This window comes from Psittacula echo (genome assembly GCF_963264785.1).
Source record: "Psittacula echo genome assembly, chromosome: 6".
Taxonomy (NCBI): Eukaryota; Metazoa; Chordata; class Aves; order Psittaciformes; family Psittacidae; genus Psittacula; species Psittacula echo.
In genome coordinates, this window is record NC_137743.1 from 65,900,387 (window position 1) to 65,923,072 (window position 22,686).

A 22,686-nucleotide genomic window follows, 5' to 3' on the forward strand; every position below is an offset into this window, starting at 1 on the left:
TACACATATCTACACATTTACTATTAACAATTAGTGTCTTCTATTTCTTTCCTATCACAGGTGTAATCATAAGGTAGAACGCATAAAAATTTTAAAGCAGTATTTATTAAAGTAGATGTTGGTTATAAATCTTTTTAACTACAGTATTCAGGGAGTTAATAATTATTTCAGTGGGTTTATTTTATGATAATGAAAAGCCGTTTAGATTACAGTTGTACTGCATCTTCTCTCAAGAGTTCCTCTAGGAGGTGCAAGTTTTCACAGTTGTGAAGCTGAGAAGAACTCCCAGGCAAGACAGCAAATACTGCATTCTGTGCAGAGACATTGTATTTTACATCTGAACAGACTGAAACATAGATTAAATGACACTGGTCTTGAACCAGGGAATGGAGAAGAGAAAGAAAGGAGAAAGAAAGGAGGAAGAAAGCAGTAAATAATGATGAAGTCATGGTGAATGGGTCTGTAAGTCAGTTCTGTGGTAGCATCAGTGTTTATACGGATCTAATGTGATCTTAGGGATGTAGGGGATACCAAGCAAAAGGCATGTTCAGGGGGGTGGGTTTCAAAGTGCTGCCTGTCATGGTAACTTAAGAAATCCTTGTGGAAAATTGACTGAAAATGAATTCACAGTGTGAAGACCTGAGTGGTTAAAGCCCTGAGAAATGTGACCTGAACTCATAGGTGATCCTGCTTTGAGCAAGAGGTTGAAGTAAAGACCTCCGGAGGTCCTTTCCACACTGCATTAGTCTGTGCTGTGGTAAAAAGGTTCATGTCATCCATGCAGGTGTATAAGGAGGAATTCAGATGGCGAACAGGATCATTCACTTGCCCAGTCTGAATAAGAAAATCACTGGTGTTAGTAACCACGTGGTGTTAGTAACCTTTCAAAAATAGCATTGAAAGCATAAAACTAGGTTAGAAAACAGAAAAAGAAGCTGGTAAAACTGATCAAAACCAAGTCAATTTTCCAGGAGACATGTAATTTTTTTAAAAGAGAGCTATGTTTGCTTTACTGAAAAAGAGTGCCAATAGTTTTATGGTGTATCCAAAAGAAGGTTAGAGGCAACTTGAGTATAGCTCTGGTTGTCTCCAGGGGTATAAGGTATTTAAGACTAGCCTTCTAATGGGAAATAAATGATGCAATCCAATCACTGAAAGTTGTATTTACAATTACTACATTCCAGTTACTAATTGCAATTGCTACAGGAACTGGAGAAGCAACCCTTGTGCTTTTGTAAAGGGAGCACTTAAATTTACTTTTTTTTTTTTTTTTTTCCTATGCAAACCTTGCTTCAGTAACTTGGGGGCAGGCAAGGAAAGGAACATCTCTTCTCTTGGGAGAGTTGGTATCTGTGCTTTGGCACCCAGCACCACAGTCTTGGAGAACATTAGGAAGAAAATAGTAGTACCAGTTTTCATTTTTCTACGTGGCTGAACCAAAGTGATTTGGCTTTATGTCATTTACTTTGGTTGAATTAGCCAAAATGTAACTTCTAGGTTTCTTCATTCACAGTACAGATTATATTGATTACATCAGATTCCCTGTTATCAGATTGTTCACGTATTAGAACAAGTGCTGAGTAAAGATGTTCATAATTACAATAAGATAGATTTATTGGGCAATTTGATGATCCATGATCTGTTGCCAGCATGCAAATACATCAGACTTTTACAGGCAGCATCTGCTTGAGCTGTCTGGGGAAACGAAAAGAACAGAAAACATCTTACATTGGAACAGAGATTTGACTTGATGAAAGTGTAATTTTCTTCCATGTTTAGCCATTCTACATGTTATTTAAAATTGAGTGTTCATGTCATGTCAATGCATGTATAATCACCTCTTAGTTCCTCGTAATTAATTACTGAGAGGAAATTCATGGAGGAAGGCAGAATTGTGTTCCATATTATAACGTGTATTTGTATTGGTGCAAATATATTTTACTTCTCACCTGGCTTATTTTAAAATTTGGTTGGGTTTCAGTTTGTGGGTTGGTTTTTCTTTGTCTTGATTTTGTTTGTTTCTTTTCAATTTCATTGTTTCTTGTATTGGATATTCAGGTCTTGCAGAATTATGGCTTTTTAAGACTCCACAGATGTAGATAGTGCCTCCCAATTCAAACATACAGTAAATGCTCTTTGCGAGAGCTCTCTTTGAGGGAAGTTTAACTTCTTGGTCTATTCAGTTGGGAGGATTTCAGTAGAACTGTGTCAGAACTCTGCACTCTAGAAAAAGCAGGGAAGATAGGACTGTATATTTTTAGTCCTGGGTGCCAGAAAATTTCAGAGTCTCCAAAAGGACACATTCATTTTTTAGCCAGATTCGTTGAGGAATAGAGTACTTGCTTGTTGAAACCACCTGATGTGGTACTAGTGTTTTTGTAGGTTTTAAAGGTAAAACAGTGCTATGATTCAGATACCTATTCAGTGCTTTAATATTTAGGATAGAAAAAGACAGCTAGAAGACATTTGTGTATCCTCAACACTTACTGCTGTTGCATTCTACACATTGTTTATGACACACTTCTGATTGATGCCCACAAATGATTAAATTCTTTGCCAGTGGTAAAAATCTAGTAATTTTCAGGGAATTTTTGAGAGAATACCCTATATTGGGGATTTTAGTTTGCTTGTCTTCATCTTCCTTTTTGTCTCTCATTTTTACTTTTTCCTCTTCTTACTTGGTTACTCTTCCAACATTTTTCCCAGTCTTCACATTGTCTTGTCTTTCCTTACACCAAGATGTAGCCTCCCACGTTCAGGGCACTCCCTTGTCCTATATTTGTCATTTATCACTGCTCCTTTCAACTCTTTTTTTCTGGATGTGTTTACTTATCCAGAAGATGTTTCTGTGCAAAGCTTACCCTGGAATATTAATCATGAAGTAGTGGTTAAATCTTACATTGAAAAAAATAATTCCTCTTGACTTTCACATGTTCCATGGTGTTTTAATATTTCAGCTTTGTAGTTTTCAGGGTTTTTTGCCTCGCATTGCATCATTAATTGCTTTGTTACACATTACTTGTACTGTTAGCATTTCTTGCCTTAAATTTATTGTAACTACCTTCATCCTTCCCTAGATTCCCTAGCTTATGAGTCAATATTTTTCCCAGAATATTTTCCACAGTCTGCCCAGTTGTTTCAAGAGACACATCAGTTTCAAGTTAGCATCTTACAGGCTTACTGGGATATGCTGTTATTGATAGTGTTATAATTTATTTCTGCACTAGAGAGGGTTTATTTGAATTGCTGCAATGGGACTTTCTTAATTAATAAATTCTTCATGTTTATCAGGCTGTGTTATACTCCAGTTATAATCTACAGGGATTCCTAAGTACACAGTTTTTTCTTTTTTTAAAGCAGACAAAAATTCAAGTGTTTTAGAATAAAGTTTATTGGATGGAATAGGTGAAGGAACAAATAAATTCCATTCCACATACAGTCCTCATGCTCAGAAGGCATATTACCTTAAATAATTCCATTTTTTAAAAATGGTACTCTTACATGTCTTGTACATTTCTTTATGCTTCAGCATTTATTCAGTCTATTACTTCAGAATTTTATAATGATTCTCCTAATGGTCCATTGGAAATATGCCATCATTAACTAATGTATTTTCTTTATAAGTATTCATTTCTGAACCAGACTAGTAGGGCTATCAGAATAATATCAGTTCTCACAACGCTATGAATGAGACTAAACTGAAAACAGTAAGTAAGCTTTGAGTCATAAAGTACAAATAAGGAGTAATCCTTGTTTCTTGTGGAAATGCAGAGTTTAAGTACTTGCTTTTGTCAAGCGTAATGATTGAATTTGATACCAGCCATATCAAGCAGATGGTAATAAACTTCTTTTGTGGAGTTACTGTTAGGTTTCTTTTTACTTCTGTAGAGCTTTAACTAAGAGGAGGGTTTCACTCCGTAAATGGAAGGCTAAGCAGGTGTTTTCCTCTTTGACAATAAGAGCTAAATTAATCAGACGAAGATCTGAGGTAAAGAACAAGTGGCAAAACTGCTTCTGTTGTTCTGTGAAGCAAGTCCCCCTTTTCACAGGAGTAATGTAGTGAAAACATTTTATTCTTAATGTAAAGAAGGGCTCCAAAAGCATGTCTCAGCCAGTTGGAAAATCACAAGTACCTCATGTTACCATGCATGCCCAGGACAGTATGAAGCTTGTTGGCAGACTAACTGTGATATGACAGGGTTTTTTCTGCTGTGTGTGTCCTGGGCAGAGGCAGGTCTCAGCAGGAACACAGAACTGAGACCACATTCTGTGTCAGACTCCAAATTGTCTATCTAGTTCTTCCCTTGGCAATCTTTCTTCACTTCTTTAAAGAAACAGTTTGTGGCATCCCTCTAGGTCTTCCTCCCATAGACCCAACTTCTAGCTTTCCAAGAGTAAATCTTCTCCACTAGACAGTGCCTTCAGGCAGGTGACCTACTCAGGCCTCTTAAAGCGGCTGATGGTACAGTGGAGTTTGAAACACATACAATTCACTACTTGCCTTTAGAAATTCATCTGTGAGATTACTTTCCCATACGGTTCTACAAATATGTGGTGTAATTGCAGTATTTTAATAGTCCAACTACAGAAGTGTCTAGACAACACCATATGTATTTCAGTCAGGCACGAAGTATTATTGTCCCATTTTTATTTCTTTGGCAGCTGACATTCTCCTGCTTTGCAAATTCACAGAGGAATGGTTTTAATAGAAAAGCAAAATACTACATTGCAGTAAAGTTGTGAACTGGTTATAAATAAAAAACTCTACTACTACTTCCTCTGTTTCAATTGCTGTTAATTTGCAGGGGCCTTTTTTGCTCTCTGAAACTTTTGTGAATAAATGAGATGACAAAACATAATTATAATTCAGTTATGCTAAATATTTGGTTTGGAGCTTGACCACAGAATACAAAGCCGTTTGTTTTCACTTGCATCCAAAAATATTTCTGAAATGAAATACTTGTTTCTATCTCAGTGAAGCCAGAAACCGAAACTGGAAACCGAAGAGTAAATGACAGATATAAAAGATGCCTTGTCAAGTCTTGAAAAAGGCTAATGAAACCTTGCAGCTGCCAAATCTGACTGAAACCAGTGGCCTGTGAATCGCAGTGTTCAAGGGAAAAAGTCAAAGATAATCCAGATGTTCCCAAGCAGAACACTTTGCTGTACTTTTTCTTTCTGTCCATATGAACTAAAAAATTGCATAACTGAGATTTATTTTAATACATTTTCTGGAGGTTATTATTTGACCTTGCAGCCCAGAAAGCCAACTGTATGCTGGGCTGCATCAAAAGGAGCGTGACCAGCAGGTCAAAGGAGATGATCCTGCCTCTCTACTCTGCTCTCGTGAGACCTCACTTAGAGTATGTGTGCAGTTCTGGTGTCCTCAACATAAAAAGGACATGGAACTGTTGGAACAAGTCCAGAGGAGGGCCATGAAGATGATCAGGGGAACTGGAACACCTCCCGTATGAAGATAGGCTGAGGAAGTTGGGGCTGTTCAGCCTGGCGAAGAGAAGGCTGCGTGAAGACCTCATAGCAGCCTTCCAGTATCTGAAGGGGGCTTATAAGGATGCTGGGGAGGGACTCTTCATCAGGGACTGTAGTGACAGGACAAGGGGTAACGGGTTAAAGCTTAAACAGGGGAAGTTTAGATTGGATATATGGAAGAAATTCTTTACTGTGAGGGTGGTGAGGCACTGGAGTGGGTTGCCCAGCGAAGCTGTGAATGCTCCATCCTTGGCAGTGTTCAAGGCCAGGTTGGATGAGGCCTTGGGTGGCATGGTTTAGTGTGAGGTGTCCCCTGCCCATGGCAGGTGGGTTGGAACTAGATGATCTTAAGGTCCTTTCCAACCCTAACTATTCTATGATTCTATGATTCTGTGACCTTTGAAATAATTTGATAATTTACTAAGCACTAGCACATTATTTCTGTCTGTACTTATTACTTTAAAGATGACTTTTAATTTATCAGATATATACTATTTTGAATCACAGGATTGGTCATGTGAAGGAGGTTTCTTAGAAGGTTTCTTTTGGCAGCCTCTTTATAGTCTTCCTGAAGTGCTTTTCTTTTGGCAATGCATAAAGTGAATCTTGAAAATCAAAAGCAGATTAGTACATAATTCTGGAACTGAATACCTTTTAGCATTTATTACTGCTGATTATTGTGTTGGCTGATGAAATCTTCTAAGCTGGAGAGTTGTGAATATTTCTTGATTTAAGTGTGTTTTAAAGAGATAGTTGATATTTTGGTCATTTGTGGGTTTGTGTTTGTTTTGCTGCTGAGCACGTATTTCATTGTTAATTAGTTAAGTCACCTACCTAGTGGCAGCAAAATAGATAAATAGTCACATAAAATCACAAGCAAAAGGGGGAAAATGTGTCTTTATGTATTACAACACATGTAGCCATCATTCTCTTCTGAGAAAGAGTGAAAACAGATATCGAATTTGTATTTTACTAAATCAGGACCCTGTATGACACAAAAAAAACATTAAAAAGTGAATTGGTACACTCAACCCTTTCAAGTAATAAGAATCCTACAATTTTTAGTTATATATAACTTTCAACTCAATACAAATTTATCATATACTGTTGGATTCAGTCCAGACTTATGTAATTGTATATGGCCTGTGGAAAATGAAGAGCATCCATTCCAGTAAAAAGGGAAATATCAGATAACTCTGTAATTAGAATGTAGTAAAATACTAAAGCAAGAAGACTATTTTTATTTCAGAAATGAGGCAGTAATGTCTTGTGTTCTGCTTCCTCTTAGCTGATTCTTTTCCCTTGGTAGGTTTTGATTTTGGTTTAAAGCAGCATAACTTTAGACCTGGTTAGAATTCAGACACACATTATTTGAATAGATATATGCTTCTGGTAGTCTAGAAGATAAGAAATTGAAGTTGTATATTAACAGTTTTGAACCCAGATATTTACACAAGGAAAACAGTTGTTTTGGAGAAAAGTGAGGGGTGGAAAAGAAGAAACTGTTTAGAAGTGAATTGGTTGTTAGTGAGAAGGTGTCTGGAGAGTGAATTTGACAGGAACATAGTTGCTTTTGCTCCTTCCCCCAAATCTTTTCCTAGGATGTAATGTATCACAGTATCACAGTATCGCAGTATCACAGTATGCTAGAGATTGGAAGGGACCTCAAAAGATCATCTAGTCCAATCCCCCTGCCAGAGCAGGAACACCTAGATAACGTTACACAGGAATGTGTCCAGAGAAGGAGACTCCACAACCCCCCTGGGCAGCCTGTTCCAGTGTTCCGTAACCCTCACTGAGAAGAAAGAAGTTTCTTCTCAAGTTTAAGTGGAACCTCTTGTGTTCCAGTTTGTACCCATTACCCCTTGTCCTATCATTGTTTGCCACTGAGAAGAGCCTGGCTCCATCCTCGTGACACTCCCCCTTTATATATTTATAAACATTAATAAGGTCACCCCTCAGTCTCCTCTTCTCCAAACTATAGAGACCCAGCTCCCTCAGCCTTTCCTCATAAGGGAGATGCTCCACTCCCTTAATCATCTTAGTTGCCCTGCGCTGGACTCTCTCCAGCAGGTCCCTGTCCTTCTTGAACTGAGGGGCCCAGAACTGGACACAATATTCCAGATGCGGTCTCACCAGGGCAGAGTAGAGGGGAAGGAGGACCCCTCTCGACCTACTGACCACCCCCCTTCTAATACACCCCAGGATGCCACTGGCCTTCTTGGCCACAAGGGCACAGTGCTGGCTCATGGTCATCCTGCCGTCCACTAGGACCCCCAGGTCCCTCTCCCCTTCACTGCTCTCCAACAGGTCGTTCCCCAACCTATACTGGAACCTGGGGTTGTTCCTGCCCAGATGCAGGACTCTACACTTTCCCTTGTTATATTTCATCAAGTTATTCCCTGCCCAACTCTCCAGCCTGTCCAGGTCCCGCTGGATGGCAGCACAGCCTTGTGGCGTGTCAGCCACTCCTCCCAGCTTAGTGTCATCAGCAAACTTGCTGACAGTACACTCAATTCCCTCATCTAAATCATTGATGAATATATTAAATAATACTGGTCCCAGTACTGACCCTTGAGGCACTCCACTAGATACAGGCCTCCAACTAGACTCTCACAGAATAAGGGTAACTTTTCTGGTGTGCCCTAATTATATAGTTACAGTACTAAGATCTGGCATTAATTTGTTCCCTTGTCTGAGAAAGGTTTATGTAACTGTGCAGAGCCCCTAGGAAGCTAAAGATGATGTGAGGTGCTACTGCATTTTCCAGCTGTCTCACATGCTGTGATTTGGCACATGGTTCATGTCTTGTTGACTGGATAGGCATGGGAATTCCTTGCTTATAGATCTGGTAAAGAGCTAAAGGGAGATGCTTCTGCAGTATGGTCAAGACTTGCACAGTTCTAAGTGTTTTGAAGAAGGGGCTTCAATCGCCCCTAGATCAACTCAGTGGACAGACAATTGCTTTAGACCAGGAGCTGGTTTGCCCATATTCCATGTTTCTGGTATTGCTTCCTATTTTTATTTAGCTCCTGTATTCTTTCTGATCTTCCAGTCTCTTGAGACTCCGCTGTGATTTTGTGCTGATTCTCCACTTGTGCAGATTCTCCACTTGTGCAGGTACAGTTTCTATCCTAATCTTACAGAGCTGAATACAGTACCCTGCTTTGTGACTTTGGTAAAGTATGTTACCAGAAGTCAGTCAAACTTGAGTAAGCTTTAGTAGGAGACAGATGAATGGGAGAGTGTTTAGGATATAAATTTTTCATTCAGATCAGTGGAAAGCTCTTACTGATTTGAATGGGCCATAAACTGTGTGCATTAGAAAATCCTCTGAGCTCTGTTGAAAATTGACTGGTGGTTTTTGGAGAATTACACAATGTGGGGATGCTCTGGAGTAACAGGACTTTAAACTTGTGTGAGAATTTATCAGTTATTAATTGATGTAAATTATTCACATATTTCAATAGATACAATTTGTTTACATAACATTTTGTAGGGAAATCTCATTATGCATGGTTGACTCCGTGCTTTTTCTATGGCTGTTTCACTTAGTTTTTTGAAATATACATGAATGGTTTAATTTCGTGTAAAAACTGTCTATGTATAAACATAGGCAACCATCAGCAGAACTATTGTCTCCAGTCTGCTAGGAAAATAATTCACAACGTGTATATACAGGGCTGTGATTGCCAGAGCCTGCTCATGGTGACAGGTGTTGGATGCTGATCTGCTAATTTCTGATTAGAAACAATGTGGTAGGTTGATGATGCAGTTTGGTCACTGGAGGCCCTGTCTTGATTTCTGTTTATAAAATGCATGTCTGTGTTTACTGAAATAGTTAAAAAAAAAAAGTAGATGTGTTTTCAATTTTTAAAAATTTGTCATAGAAGTATTTTAAGATGAAAATACTTGTTTTCTCATTGCCAACAAAGAAGTGTTATCTGTTATCTGTAATTAGGCTCACAGCTTAAAGTAAAGAATGAGTGGTGCTCGCTGAGCTGCATCATTGGCCTTATTGTGGTAAAGTGACCGATTTTGTTTCACCAGCTGTGACTTTGGAGGCAGGCTGAATGACAGGGAACACATAAAGCTTGACAGATTAAAATATTCTAGCACAAACCCATGTGTGTATCATTCAGAAGTCAGCAGCAGTTCTTGCTTGATAAGCTTGCTAATGTCTTCATGTTCTAAGGAACACTGTGCTTCTGTATGGGGCGTCTTGTACAGGCTCAATCCTGCAGTCTTCACTGAAGCAAAATTCCCAGTGAAAAACAACATGACCATGGAAAGCACTGAATATGAGGGTAGAAAAACTCCTCACAAGACCAATGCATCTGCCTAAGGAAATAGAGCATGTAGTTCTGTGACTAATTATGAATTATAGAAAGAATAAAAGGGAAAAACACAGAAAGTTGGGAAATAAAGAGTTGATTACTCATCTTGCATGAAAGAGGACATTTTCAAAAGACAAGCCCAGTTATACCCACTTTTTCTAATAGTATTCATATCTATTTCTCACAATTTCAATCACTTATAATAGAAAATGAGACTGTATTGTCCTTCAGCTTCTTATGTATGTAGCAAGGAGGATTGAAGGGTTGCATGCAGAGCATTCTAATTTTATATGAAAAGAGTAGAATAAGTTATGTTGGCAAGTTAGGAAGAGGTAGCTGTGAATGTGTTCTGAGTACTGCAGAAACAGCCAGATGGTGGTGGACTGCTGTGATGTTGGCTGGTGCAAGTATACAAAAGCCACAGAACTCGACGTGTCGAATTTAATATAGTCTGGAATCACAATGGCCCTAATTTTGTCTTTGAGCTGAAGTAGTGAGGCATTTCAAACTGCAAAAGACCTGCAAAAAAGCTTAAAGTGAGTTGCTCTTGCATACCTGGCTTTTAGTTTTACCCTGGAAATTGAGTTTGAGTACTTACTGCAGAAGTCTACCTCTGGAGGTGCTATGGAAGCCATGGTGGTTTTTGCTGTCACCAAAAAAACCAGTTTGTGGTGCCTTAGGCAAAAGGAAGGTAGGAAGTTGACCCTCTTATGCCCATTTCTGGAAATCATTTATGGATGTGATGCCAGAAAAAGGTGAGCTGACTTGGTACTTTGTAGTTAAGTAATGTTTTTCATCAAGTGGAACCAATGTGCTTTACAGATGCTAATGAATTAAGGTTCTGATCATGTTTATCTGCTCAATTTGCAGATGAAGCATCGGTTTGGTGGCTTAATTAGAGAAGACCACTAGTTCTAGGTTTTTACTACAAAGGCACAAAGAATAACATACCATCTTCTGTCAACAAATACAGAAGTATCAAGCTCAGGAAAACATCAGTAGATTTACGGATTTCTTAGTTCTGTTGATTTGGCTCAGCCACCTGTAAGAGAGTAACTACCAGTGAGAGCTTAGTAGCTTAGTAATTTAAACATATTCTATGTGGTTAAAAACATCACTTTCTCCATTAGCAATTAACCTGCAAATGACTGCAAATAACCTGAATGACATTCGCTCTGCTGGTCTGTTCTTCCCACCTCTTTCTATTATTATATTTGCAGTTAATGTAACTATCTCTGTGTCTTTTTTTAGGATATTCCTTGTGAGATTCTTAATAGAGTCTCCAAACCATATGGTTTTTGTAAGCACTGTTGTTACCACCATGGAAAGACTAAGAGCAGTGTGAACAGAAGAGACAAAGCTACATATTCATGAGTATGTAAGCTTTTGAAAAAGCAAATTTCTTTGCAGTACAATTCAAAATTTCACAGCAGACAATCTGTAAACAGTGCTGGTATCATTCTACAGAGAAATACACTGTACTTCACATTACAATAAAAAATTGGTCTTATCAGAATCCAGACTGTCAGATAGAGTATCATTCATGCAAAATAAAGACTAAAACCATATATAAACCCCAGCTGGCTATCCCTTAAAGCTGTTTGCAGAGTTCATGCATGTGGGATGTTTGGACTGATAACCATTTTCATTAAAGAGCAAGAGGTTTCTAAAGTGTTTCTAAAGGTGTGAGTTTTTTGGTTTTGTTTGTTTGGGTTTTTATGGTTTTGTTTTGTGGTTGTTGCTTTGTTTGGTTTTTTTACTATGGGACTATCACTAGAAATACTTTCCTATGTTTTTTTTATGCTTTTTAAAAAACAGATTCTGTGATGTGCAAGAATATCTGAGGCTGGTAAATGGAAGACAGCTCTGAAATGTTACTGTAATAGAAAATAACCAATCATATTTTTTTCCTAGTGATAAATTTGATAAGCGATGCGCAGCTCTAACATTCTGTATTTTTCATTTCACGAAGAAAATTGCATTTGCTGAGTCCCCTGTAACAGAAGAGAAAAGTAGTAACATATCTCAGGAAACATGTCAACCCGCAGTGAAATTAGATGTCTGCATTTGTTTTGAATAGCTACAGATTAACAAAAAGGGTCCATCTATTACAAAGCCACATTGTAATTTTTTTTTAAACCATTTTGTTTGGATTTTTGAGAGTAATTGTTAAATGGAACAAGTCTTTGAATGAATATTCGTGAAAAAATCAAGACTACTAAGCAGATCAGCACAAATTTATGTTGTTTATGCTACTTGCCTTTTTGTTCATGAGATTTTTCCAAGTAGTGTCATGCTGTGGAATGTGGCCCTGGTATAAACGAGGTGATTGATGGTACAATCCAGAATGTTAGTGAGTTTCTGTCATAGAGTAAGTCTTGTGATTTTTTTTTCTGCCATTTCAGTCATGTGTGATCCTTTGCATTGAGCCCTCAAATGCAGCAAAAGACAAATCATTAACGTTTCATAAAACACAAATTTAATCTTAAAGAGTTAAATAGATTTCAGTACTTCTCAAATCTGAAGTTGCAGATGAAACCTCTGAAAGATAACATAGTATAATGTAATATAACAGGAGATCTGTGAATAACAGGAGATCTGTGAACACTTCCTGCTATAAGTTTGAGTCTTAATTTGAGTCTTAAATTTGAGTCACTTAAAATTTGGTCCACTTAATATGACCTATAGGCCTTGCTCTGTATGTTTGTGTATTTAACTGTTACAGTAACAATCAGCAGAGAAAGTAATTTCATGTCAGCTAACATGGAACTTAAAAGCCTTATGGAAGGACATCTTACATCTTTACATAGTGTAAAAATACTGTCTGCTTAATGTGCCTTTAAGAGTAACAATGATTTTTAACAGTTGTACAGTTTACAGTATCGTCTAAACTGAATACAGATTGAAATCCAGACTGAAAATCCTGCAGATTGTTGACAGTTTTGTAGTTCTAGTGATTAAGATACCAATTCTTATAAAAATTGTGGTCAGAATCAGTGATCTAGAGTAAAGTGGTGTGATGGCTAACTTAATCTTCCAGTAGCAGTTGATCCTTCCTCAATCAGGATGAATTGAAAGGGAAATGTTGCGAAGCGCACTGCGAGCGGTAGAGACTGTCAGCTTCAAAGGTATTGGCATAAAAGAAGAATCACAGAATGATTTAGATTGGAAGGGACTTCAAAGATCATCTAGTTCCAAACTCCCCTGCCACAGGCAGGGACAACTTACACTAGACCAGGTTGCTCAAAGCCCCATCCAGCCTGGCCTTGAACACTTCCAGGGATGGGACATCCAAAACTTCTCTAGGCAACCTGTTCCAGTGTCTCACCATCCTCACAATAAAGAATTTCTTCCTTATATCTAATCTAAACCTACCCTCTTTCAACCATTCCCCCTTGTCCTATCACTACATGCCCTTGTAAAAAGTCCCTCTCCAGATTTCTTGTAGGGCCCCTTTAGGTACTAGAAGGCTGCTTTAAGGTCTTCCCGGACTCTTCTCCAGGCTGAACAAGCCCAACTCTCTCAGTGTCTCTTCATAGGAGGGGTGCTCCAGGCCTTTGACCATCTTTGTGGCCCTTCTCTGGACTTGCACAAGTAGGTCCATGTCCTTCTTGTGTTGGGGGCCCAGAGCTGAACGAACTACTGCAGGTGGGGTCTCACCAGAGCAGAAGGGGACAGTCACCTCCCTCAACCTACTGGTCACATTCCTTTTGGTGCAGCCCAGGATCTAGTTGGCTTTCTGGGCTGCAAGTGCACACTGGCGGGTCATGTTGAGATTCTTGTCAACCAGTAGAAGGATATGAGAAGAGGAGCACTCTCATTGAATAAGCAGCAGCAGGAAAAACCCAACAGGCATCTGAAGGGGACACAGACAGTGTGAGCATTTTCTCCCTAGTGGAATAAGTATAATCTTTGTTGACTGTGCAATAATTCCACTAAACATTTAACATTTTAAACCCCAAAACCTTTTTTTTTTTTTTTTTCAGAAATCCACCTCCTACTTTGCTACATCCTGAAAAATGGTGCAGAGGATTCAACCATTTCATTTCGCAGTGAGTTGTATTTTCTTCTAAAACCAGCTTATTCAGCAAGGCGTACCTGTGTCAGTCTGAAAACAGAATTCATTTATGGAGTTGTTGCTTTTGCAGGGTTTTAACTTAACTTTTCACAGACTCTAGACCATGCTTCACTTTTTGAAAGCTATACAGCACAGTTTGATCTCCTTACATAATTTGCTTCACAGCTTCTCTGAACTCTTTAGTTGATTTGCTTCTTGCTTTTGATGGACCTGGGACAGATTTATAAATATACCTGATTTCCTTGATGGTTTTGCAGTGAAATTTTGTGTCAAAGAGAAAAAAGGGTTAGTGAAAATGACTTCTGGTTAATTTAACATAAGAATTTGAAAGACAAAAAAGAAAAAAGTTGCCCTTTTCCACTTTACTAATAGTCAGTAGGGTGCATGCCCAATATATGTAACAGAACACCAGTTGTACCAAGAGTGCAATGTGTTACCTAGACTTTACCAAATTTCTGGATGTGGCTGTCACTGAACTAAAATATGCTTTTGCTTTAGTAAAGCAATGAAACTATGAAATTACCATTTAGTAGTTGTTAGCATGGTATTCAGAAATCTTACAGCAACTTTTATGAGTGATTTTTAGGGTTCTTCAGGATTTGATTGTGACCTAATACAGCCTAAACTGTGTAACATGGGGAATCATAATATTAAACCCTTGGGAAGTTTATGCTGATAGAATAACCAAATACTTTGAACACCTCTTGTCAGTGTTGACGTTTCAGGATAGGTTTGAAAATATGCACATCTGCATTTTGAATCTGTTCTGTTCCTTGATGTGTCTTGTTACTTGTGAAGGAGTACAATATCCCTTTCTGATATGTTTTTCTGTCAGTTGTGTAGTACTGTATTGCCATTTTAGGAGAAGTTAAAGACTAATGCAAATTTTATTTATAATATATTTGTGTTTACTAGGCTGATCTTTAATCAGGCAGGAAGATGAGGTACGCTGTAGTGGTTGATCTACAGAGGAAGGTCATTACTGTCATTACTGCAGTGTAACACAGAATCTTTTCCAGCATAGGTGGTAGAACTGTATTCCTCTAGAGCAGATTTACCCTAGTTCTGTTTCTCCATAATGCATGTCCTGGTTTGCACAGCACTGTACATTGTGATCGATGGCAAAATCAGTGTTTAATTACGAAAGTCACTGGGTGGTGGATGAATTCCATTCTCTTATAGAGAAACTTTATTTACACTATTCATGGACTGTAGCCTATTTTCTGGGGACTCTAACCCAGGTGGGTTATATTCCACTTGTGCTTTAGAGAGGTGTCCTGGGTTCAGCAGTAGCAGTCATTTTTTCTACTGGTGCAGTGCTGTATTTTGACTTTTGACCTGGGAATAATACTGATAAAGCCAATGTTTTCAGTTGCTGGTCAGAATGTTTTCCCTGAGCAAGGACTTTGTGAGTCTCATGCTCTGCCAGGGAGGAGGAGAAACCGGGATGAAGCAGGGACAGAACACCTGACCCAAACTAGCCAAAGAGGTATTCCATACCACAGCACGTCATGCCCAGGATGTAGAACTGAGAGTCCCCGGAAAGGCTGGATCACTGCAGGGTGGGGGGTGAGGTACCGGTTGGTGAGTGCTTGTATTCTCTTCCTTGTTATTTCCTTTATCATTATTACTATTAGTGGTAGCAGTAGTGATTTGTGTTATACCTTAGTTATTAAACTGTTCTTATCTCAACCCGTGGGAGCTGCATTCTTTTGATTCTCCTCCCCGTCCCTCCAGAAGCAGAGGGAAGAAAGGTGGGGGGGGAAGTAGACTGCGTGGTTCTGATTTACGGCCTGGGCTTAAACCACGACAAGAGGTAGTACCCCTGGTAAATAAGATTACATTCTTTTTCAGAAACATTGTGTGTTAACCTTCAGCATTGTTATACAGGTTTTTGTTTCTTGGTATCTCCCTGTTTAGAAGTCCCTACTGAGCTTGAGAGCCATACAAAAAAACCAAGTTTAACATTTCTTAACAGTTGGTCAGTCCTTTAATTCAGCATGCACTGTTCATAGAAGAAGTCATACGTGAATATTTTTATGGCTATGCTTGTTTTTAATCTTGTCTCTTGGGTTTTTGGTATCTTCAAATTATATATTTTTAATCACATTGATTTTTTTTTTTGCTTAATTACTTCCTCTTACCAGGAACATCTGCAGGTTCTCAGATCTTGATTTTCATTTCTACAGTAATACGTACAATGAAGTAAGGAAGTATGCTCATATGCAGTCTCTTAACATGGAGAAATGAAACAAAATAAATACGTTGGTTTTGTAGCTACCTTTAACAGAACACTGAAATGGAATTCTCTGACGTTGCTTCATTCTTGGACATGTGTTAGTAGAGTTGTTATGATGCAGAGGTGGCAAAATGTTTTTATGGGGACTTGGCTTTACATTACTGGATTTTCTAGAAAAAAAAATAATGAAACATTGGATCATACAACTGCAAACCTTTTAGCCATTACTGATAATTGGCTCATTTATATGCATTAGCTATGCATTTATTGATGCCCACCTTGTGACAGCTTAGTTAAGATAAATTAAAAGCAATGATTGTATAAATTCCATACTGTCTTTTATCCATATGTTAGGACCTTGCCTGATATTTCTGTCACCCTTGTGATGAGTGGTTAGCTTTCAAGTAATTTCATTATCTACCTCCTTCCTGATGGCTAACATCATTTGCATAACAAGCGTATCTGGTTCAAGTTGTGGCCAGACCAGTGTACTGACAGAAACTGAGCATGCAGCTTTGCCTAAGCATACTTTTGACTTCAGTGCTGTTTGCACAATAATTTTATTTATGACAAGATTGCCAAACATGGTCATTGTAGCATTTTTTCACCCCACGTTCTCAACCCTTGAAATGCCAGTGCCTGAAGAGGCATTTTTGTCATAAGTGTTCTCTCACATATTATGGAAATTTACAACATGCCTAAGCGTTAAGTTTCAATGTGCTTTTGTAGGCAACTCTTTAAACTGTTAAAATAGTAATCATATATTTTTCAGAAATGAAGTCTATATTTTTAACTGTGATTCTGCTGCCTCAAGAGATATGATTTTCCCCCAACATTTTGAAGTCCAATGCATTATTTACAGAATCTGAATGGAGAGAGAGTCAAGATAGTTCTTAGCTTGGTGAATTTGTTTCTGTTCCCAGCATTGTTGACCTTGGCTTGAGATGGAAGACTGTAATGTGTTGTCTTCCTAAGGATTTTTACAAGGAGACAGCTAATCTGAGTTAGGTATTTCGTTTAAAAAAAAAATAAAGGCGACACTATTTCAGCTAAGTCATCTCTGGCAGCAGCCTGGTTTTGTATTTCATATCTACTGAGATACATGCAGCACAGACTTTTAAAAGGTCAGTAAAATTCTATGTATGTATAATTATCTGTACTGGCCATGAAGAGCTTGGCTGCTCCACTCGTAAGATGAGAAAGAATTAATTATCTGTTTATCCACATATTAGTAGGGTTTACCATTCCTATAAGGGCATGTAAACAGCCACATCAGTTGTTGGAGAATTGGCTACTAAAAATAACATTCTTTACCTGTGTTTATATCTGTTGAAATAAAATCCCAGTTCTGAAGAGTTCACCTTATTCATTGCCCATGAATGCTTATGAAGCTTTTTTTTTATAGCTACAGCATAGATGACATTGCTCTGCTAAGATAACAATTTGTTTCCACCAGCATTTTAGACATACAGTGCTTTAGACTTAATTTGTAGAATAATACAGGCTGTATGTTAAAATGTATACCCCTGCTTCACTAAAGTTATCTCACATGCCACAGATAATTTTCTTGGCAGTTTAAACCTTGACTGATCTCTAGGGGTAGATAGAAGAGTTAATTTGTTCTAGGAGCAGAAAGATACAATAACCTTTATTTACATTACATCACAAAATGTTAATTTCAATTAAAATGAGCAATGGTATCTCCAGGGACATTCTCCTTTTAAATTTATTTAACCAATGATTATCTATTATGGTTCTTTGAATTAATCAGTCATTCTTGAACTAGAGGGAATTAAAAAATTAGCAAATTCAGGAAGTACAAAAGTCAAAATGTGATATTACAGTACTTACAGTCATCATTTATCATAAGAATGTAACTTTTGTTTTAGCAATGACATTGCAAATATAATACAAATATAATTTTTAGTCTTGATAAACTCAATTTTTTGTACTCAATTTAAACACAGCCTTGCAAACTGAATTTCATTCTGATGACTCTACATTCAGAGTTATTCAGTTAATAGATCATCTAGATTATCTAGGTTTTAAGTGCTCCATTTATATTCAACTTTTCTGAATGCAGATCAAATTTTTTCATAGTCTAAGCAATTGTTTAGTGACATTCTATTCATATTACACAAAGAATATTTTACTGTTTCTGTCACAGAGAACATGGTGTATGTTTGATGTAACTCATTAATTTCACTGTATCTAAGAAGACAGAGGTTTGCAACATCAGAAAGATTCAGATTGCGATGTATAGTACCTGACAAAAGATCTCCACCACTTTTGAGTGTTGTGTGAGATATTTTTATACAGATGAATGGGCATATGTAATGGATACAATTATCTTAGCTTTCTAATGAGCAGTTGTAGTAAAAACCTGCAGTTTTAGGTGGAGGTGAGAAATATTTGGACGTGTTTGAAGTCCTGACCCTGCAAAGAATCATGCTAGATTTTCCAAATGTCATAGTATCAAGATCTTTCATTCCGTAAAGTATACTGTTGAGATCCTTACCATTAGTCATAAGCACTCATTATTCCCTTGGTTCTCATGGTTTGTGTGTTTAGTTACTGTTTATTCTGAGTCATAAATATTAACAGTAGTAAGTAAAGTGCAGTGAGAAAGATAGGTATCCATGGTGGAGTGACAAGTCTATTTTGGAAGCATTAGCAATTCTAGGAATAGTATGCTGCATAAAAGATTATAGTATCAGAGAAAGCATGTGAAGTAATTGATGAGACAGTTTCCTTACTTTTCCCTTCTTTAAGTTCCTATTGTCATTAAGTGCTAGTATTTCAGTTTCTCAAGTAGTCCCTGCCTATTGCTTTTTCACTGGGATGCTTTTTAAGCTGAATTCTATGCTTAGATGCTTCTAGAGTTCTAATGTTAATACCATTTATTGGAAGGAAAGCCTGTTATAATTGCTAATACTTTCCATCTCTGTGCTTTACTTGAAATGAAATGTGAAGGCAGGATGTCCTGTCAGTCATCTGCATTTGTAGAATAGAGACGAGATAAATTCGTCCTTCTACAATTGAAGAACCTGAGACAAAGGGCATCTTGCTCAAAGTCACTCAATAGTCAACAGCAGAGTTGGGAGTGAAGCAGCTCAGCATACTTCTAGATTGAGGGAAGCTTCGGGGAGCACAGATGTGCCTGCTGTCCCCTTGTGGGCCACAGGGTGTATGCGTCAGGTCTGTCACACAGTAGTAGGAAGAATGTTGTTACTGCCCGTGGACTCCCAGCTAGTACAATTAACCTGATTGCATCTGCCCAGGTGCTTGTGAACTTGTTAAAATGAAGATGTCATAGCATGGCTGAAGTTGGGGTTTCAAAGCAGAGGGCATCAGGCAGTCAGCTTAATGGAGTGTAAGTGAGAAACTTTTCCTAGCTGCTCTGTGATTATAGCAGAGTGGATCTACAATTGCCCTTTTGGTGTCTGTCCTTATTTACTGGAAGATAGGAAAGAATGCACTAAACTCCAAAGGAGAGAAAAATATCTCTGTCCTTAGCTGCCTTTCCAGCTATGACATAAAATGTAAAAGAAAGAAACTGTCAGTATTCTTTCCTTATGTCCTACTTTATGCTCCAACTACCTCAAATCAACTGCATGCTGTAGTGTCAAAGGGAGAATGTTTAGTGCAAATGCAAAACACTGTTCCTAATTAAAAGCTTCAGTTGTAAATAAGGTTCTAAAGGCTTTTTGTGTTCCAGGGTCTTCAAGGACAGGCCAAAGAAACAGAGCAGACCCATGCCTGATAAAAGGCTAGAAACCCGCAATTTCATCACACAATAAATCCGTAGAATTGTTCTGACTGAATTTCTGTTGTCTCTAGCAAAACTCTAAGGGTTTCAACATGAGCAAAGTCTGACCTATTCTAAGTGCTGTAAGAAGTCCCAGTCCATAGAGTTTCCATTGTTTTTTCTCCAAACCATGTATATATATAAATTGTTGTGTCTGTTCAGCCCAAAGGAGGCTGGGAAACCCGTTGTAATTTTTTTTAGCTGTACAAGAGGTAGAGCTATTTACTACACGTAATCTTACAATTTCTGTGTGGGTGAACCTTTGTTAGTTCTCAGATGCATGCTCTAAATTACGCTATAGGATGCTTGACGGTAAAAATTAAACTGAAAGAAAATTTATTAAGAGAACAGGTGCTGGTGACATTTCAGTGTTAGAGTATTTCTCTCGTTGTTAGGGAAGATTAGTTAATTTACAGCATTTGCTACCAAAGGGCAAATCAATAATGATATGAATGTGTTCTGACCATCAGAATTTATATTATGTACATGATGATTGAGTACTTTGTCATAATTCGGTCTTTCATCCTGATATCTGATTGTAGCAGAAGGAACAGTAAAATCCTTGTTATTTATCATGGGATGCTGGTTCAAGACAGGAGATCTATTTAAACTATATATATATATATATATATATATCCTTTGTGCCCAGCATTTGCTTTTTTCCAAAGGGGCAACTATATATAGTTCTGAAGATAAGGTTATTTGTATCCTGTATGTCCTGTTGAATTAGGACTGAAAACAGAAATGCTGCTGGCATAGCTGTCACAGTTTTTTAGTTCATCTTTGAAAACAAGTGACCTGCAGCAGTGGGGGATGGGCAGGCCTGGGAATGGGAAGCAGGGAGGCTTCAGGGAAGTAGGGAGGCACAGCCCTGCATCATTATTAGAAATGTAATTCATAAAATGTCTTTTCTTCTCCACATCTCTATTGCATGTGACTGACCAATGTTTGCCAAAGTACGTGTGGTGCAGAGGTAGGAGGAACAGACAAAGCAATTGGTGAGAACAGAATCTTTTAACCAGTTAGAAAACAGTCTCAGAGATTGTTGTTTTTCCTTCCTTGACTGGAATGTTTCAGACCTTATGTGCCTGGCTTAGATGATCTTGCTTGTCAGTGTCTGTCCTTCCATTTCTCCAAGCAGGGGTGTCAACCCAGTTGAGGTCATGCTCTTGGTTTAATTAATCTTCCACCATGAAACGACCTTCTGAAGGAAGTAGATAGAAAAGTATGGGGAGCAAAAAAAATGAATCTCAAAACCCAGAGGCTACCTTCACCTTGCTTAGGGAGAGAATGAAGAGAATATGACCTTACAGATTCTCCTTTCCCTCTGGGAAATCTCTGTTCTAGATCCTCAGCTGAGCTGTCGCTATCTTTGGGGAGATCATGGTAACTGTTTTTTTCTGGGACTTTGGGGACTGGAGCTCAGCATCTTAGGATGACCCGGAGTCCTGTTCAAGACCCTGGAAAGCTTTTCTATTCCAATAGGAGAATGCGAAAGATTCCTCACTGCTAGGCAGCAGGTAGTTGTGCAAGCAGAGAAGTATTTGGAGCGCAGGGGAAAGTGGTGTAGAGCTGTGTGAGGAGCAAGTGGTGGCGAGAGCACCCTGATGGGCCAGGGAGTGGCAGAGAGATAGGGACCAGAGGAGTAACAAAGAGAACTTTATCTAACCAATTGCTGAACAGATCAGAGACTTTGCCTAGAGGCTGCAGTGTGGATTCTCAGCTCTAATACATAGTCTGATGTAGAATCATAGAACAGTTAGGGCTGGAAAATTCCAACCCCCCTGCCATGGGCAGGGACACCTCACACTAAACAATGCCACCTGAGGCACCTTGAACACTGCCAGGAATGGAGCATTCACAACCTCCCTGGGCAACCCATTCCAGTGCCTCACCACCCTCTCAGTAAAGAATTTCTTTCATATATCCAATCTAAACTTCCCCTGTTTAAGATTGAATCCGTTACCCCTTGTCCTGTCACTACAGCCACTAATGAAGAGTCCCTCCCCAGCATCCCTATAGCCCCCCTTCAGATACTGGAAGGCTGCTATGAGGTCTTCACGCAGTCTTCTCTTCTCCAGGCTGAACAGCTCCAACCCTCTCAGCCTATTCTCCATACTGGAGGTGCTCCAGTCCCCTCATCATCCTCGTGGCCCTCTTCTGGACTTGTTCCAACAGTTCCATGTCCCTTTTATGTTGAGGACACCAGAACTGCACACAATACTCCAAGTGAGGTCTCACTCACGAGAGCAGAGCAGAGGGACAGGATCACCTCCTTCGACCTGCTGGTCACACTCCTTTTGATGCAGCCCAGGATACAGTTGGCTTCCTGGGCTGAGTGCACACTGAAGCCAGCTCACGTTCATTTTCTCATCGACCAACACCCCCAAGTCCTTCTCTGCAGGGCTGCTCTGAATCTCTTCTCTGCCCAACCTGTAGCTGTGCCTGGGATTGCTCCGGCCCAGGTGTAGGACTTTGCACTTGGCATGGTTAAACTTCATAAAGTTGGCATCAGCCCACCTCACAAGCATGTCAAGGTCCCTCTGGATGGCATCCCTTCCCTCCGGCGTATCAACCGAACCACACAGCTTGGTGTCATCGGCAAACTTGCTGAGGGCGCACTCAATCCCACTGTGCATGTCACCGACAAAGATGTTGAACAAGACTGGGCCCTGAGGGACACCACTCATTACCGGTCTCCAGCCGGACATCGAGCCATTGAGCACAACTCTTT

General features: G+C 38.9%; 1 protein-coding gene across 1 annotated transcript in view; it reads left to right on the plus strand.

Moving 5' to 3' along the window:
• The window catches only part of MYO3B (myosin IIIB), a gene marked incomplete at both ends in the record, with an annotated part of 209,923 nt that overhangs the window by 65,478 nt on the left and 121,759 nt on the right, over positions 1-22,686 (plus strand). The window contains 1 exon segment of the mRNA XM_080622032.1: positions 13,814-13,879. Coding sequence (XP_080478158.1) covers positions 13,814-13,879 — 66 coding nt within the window.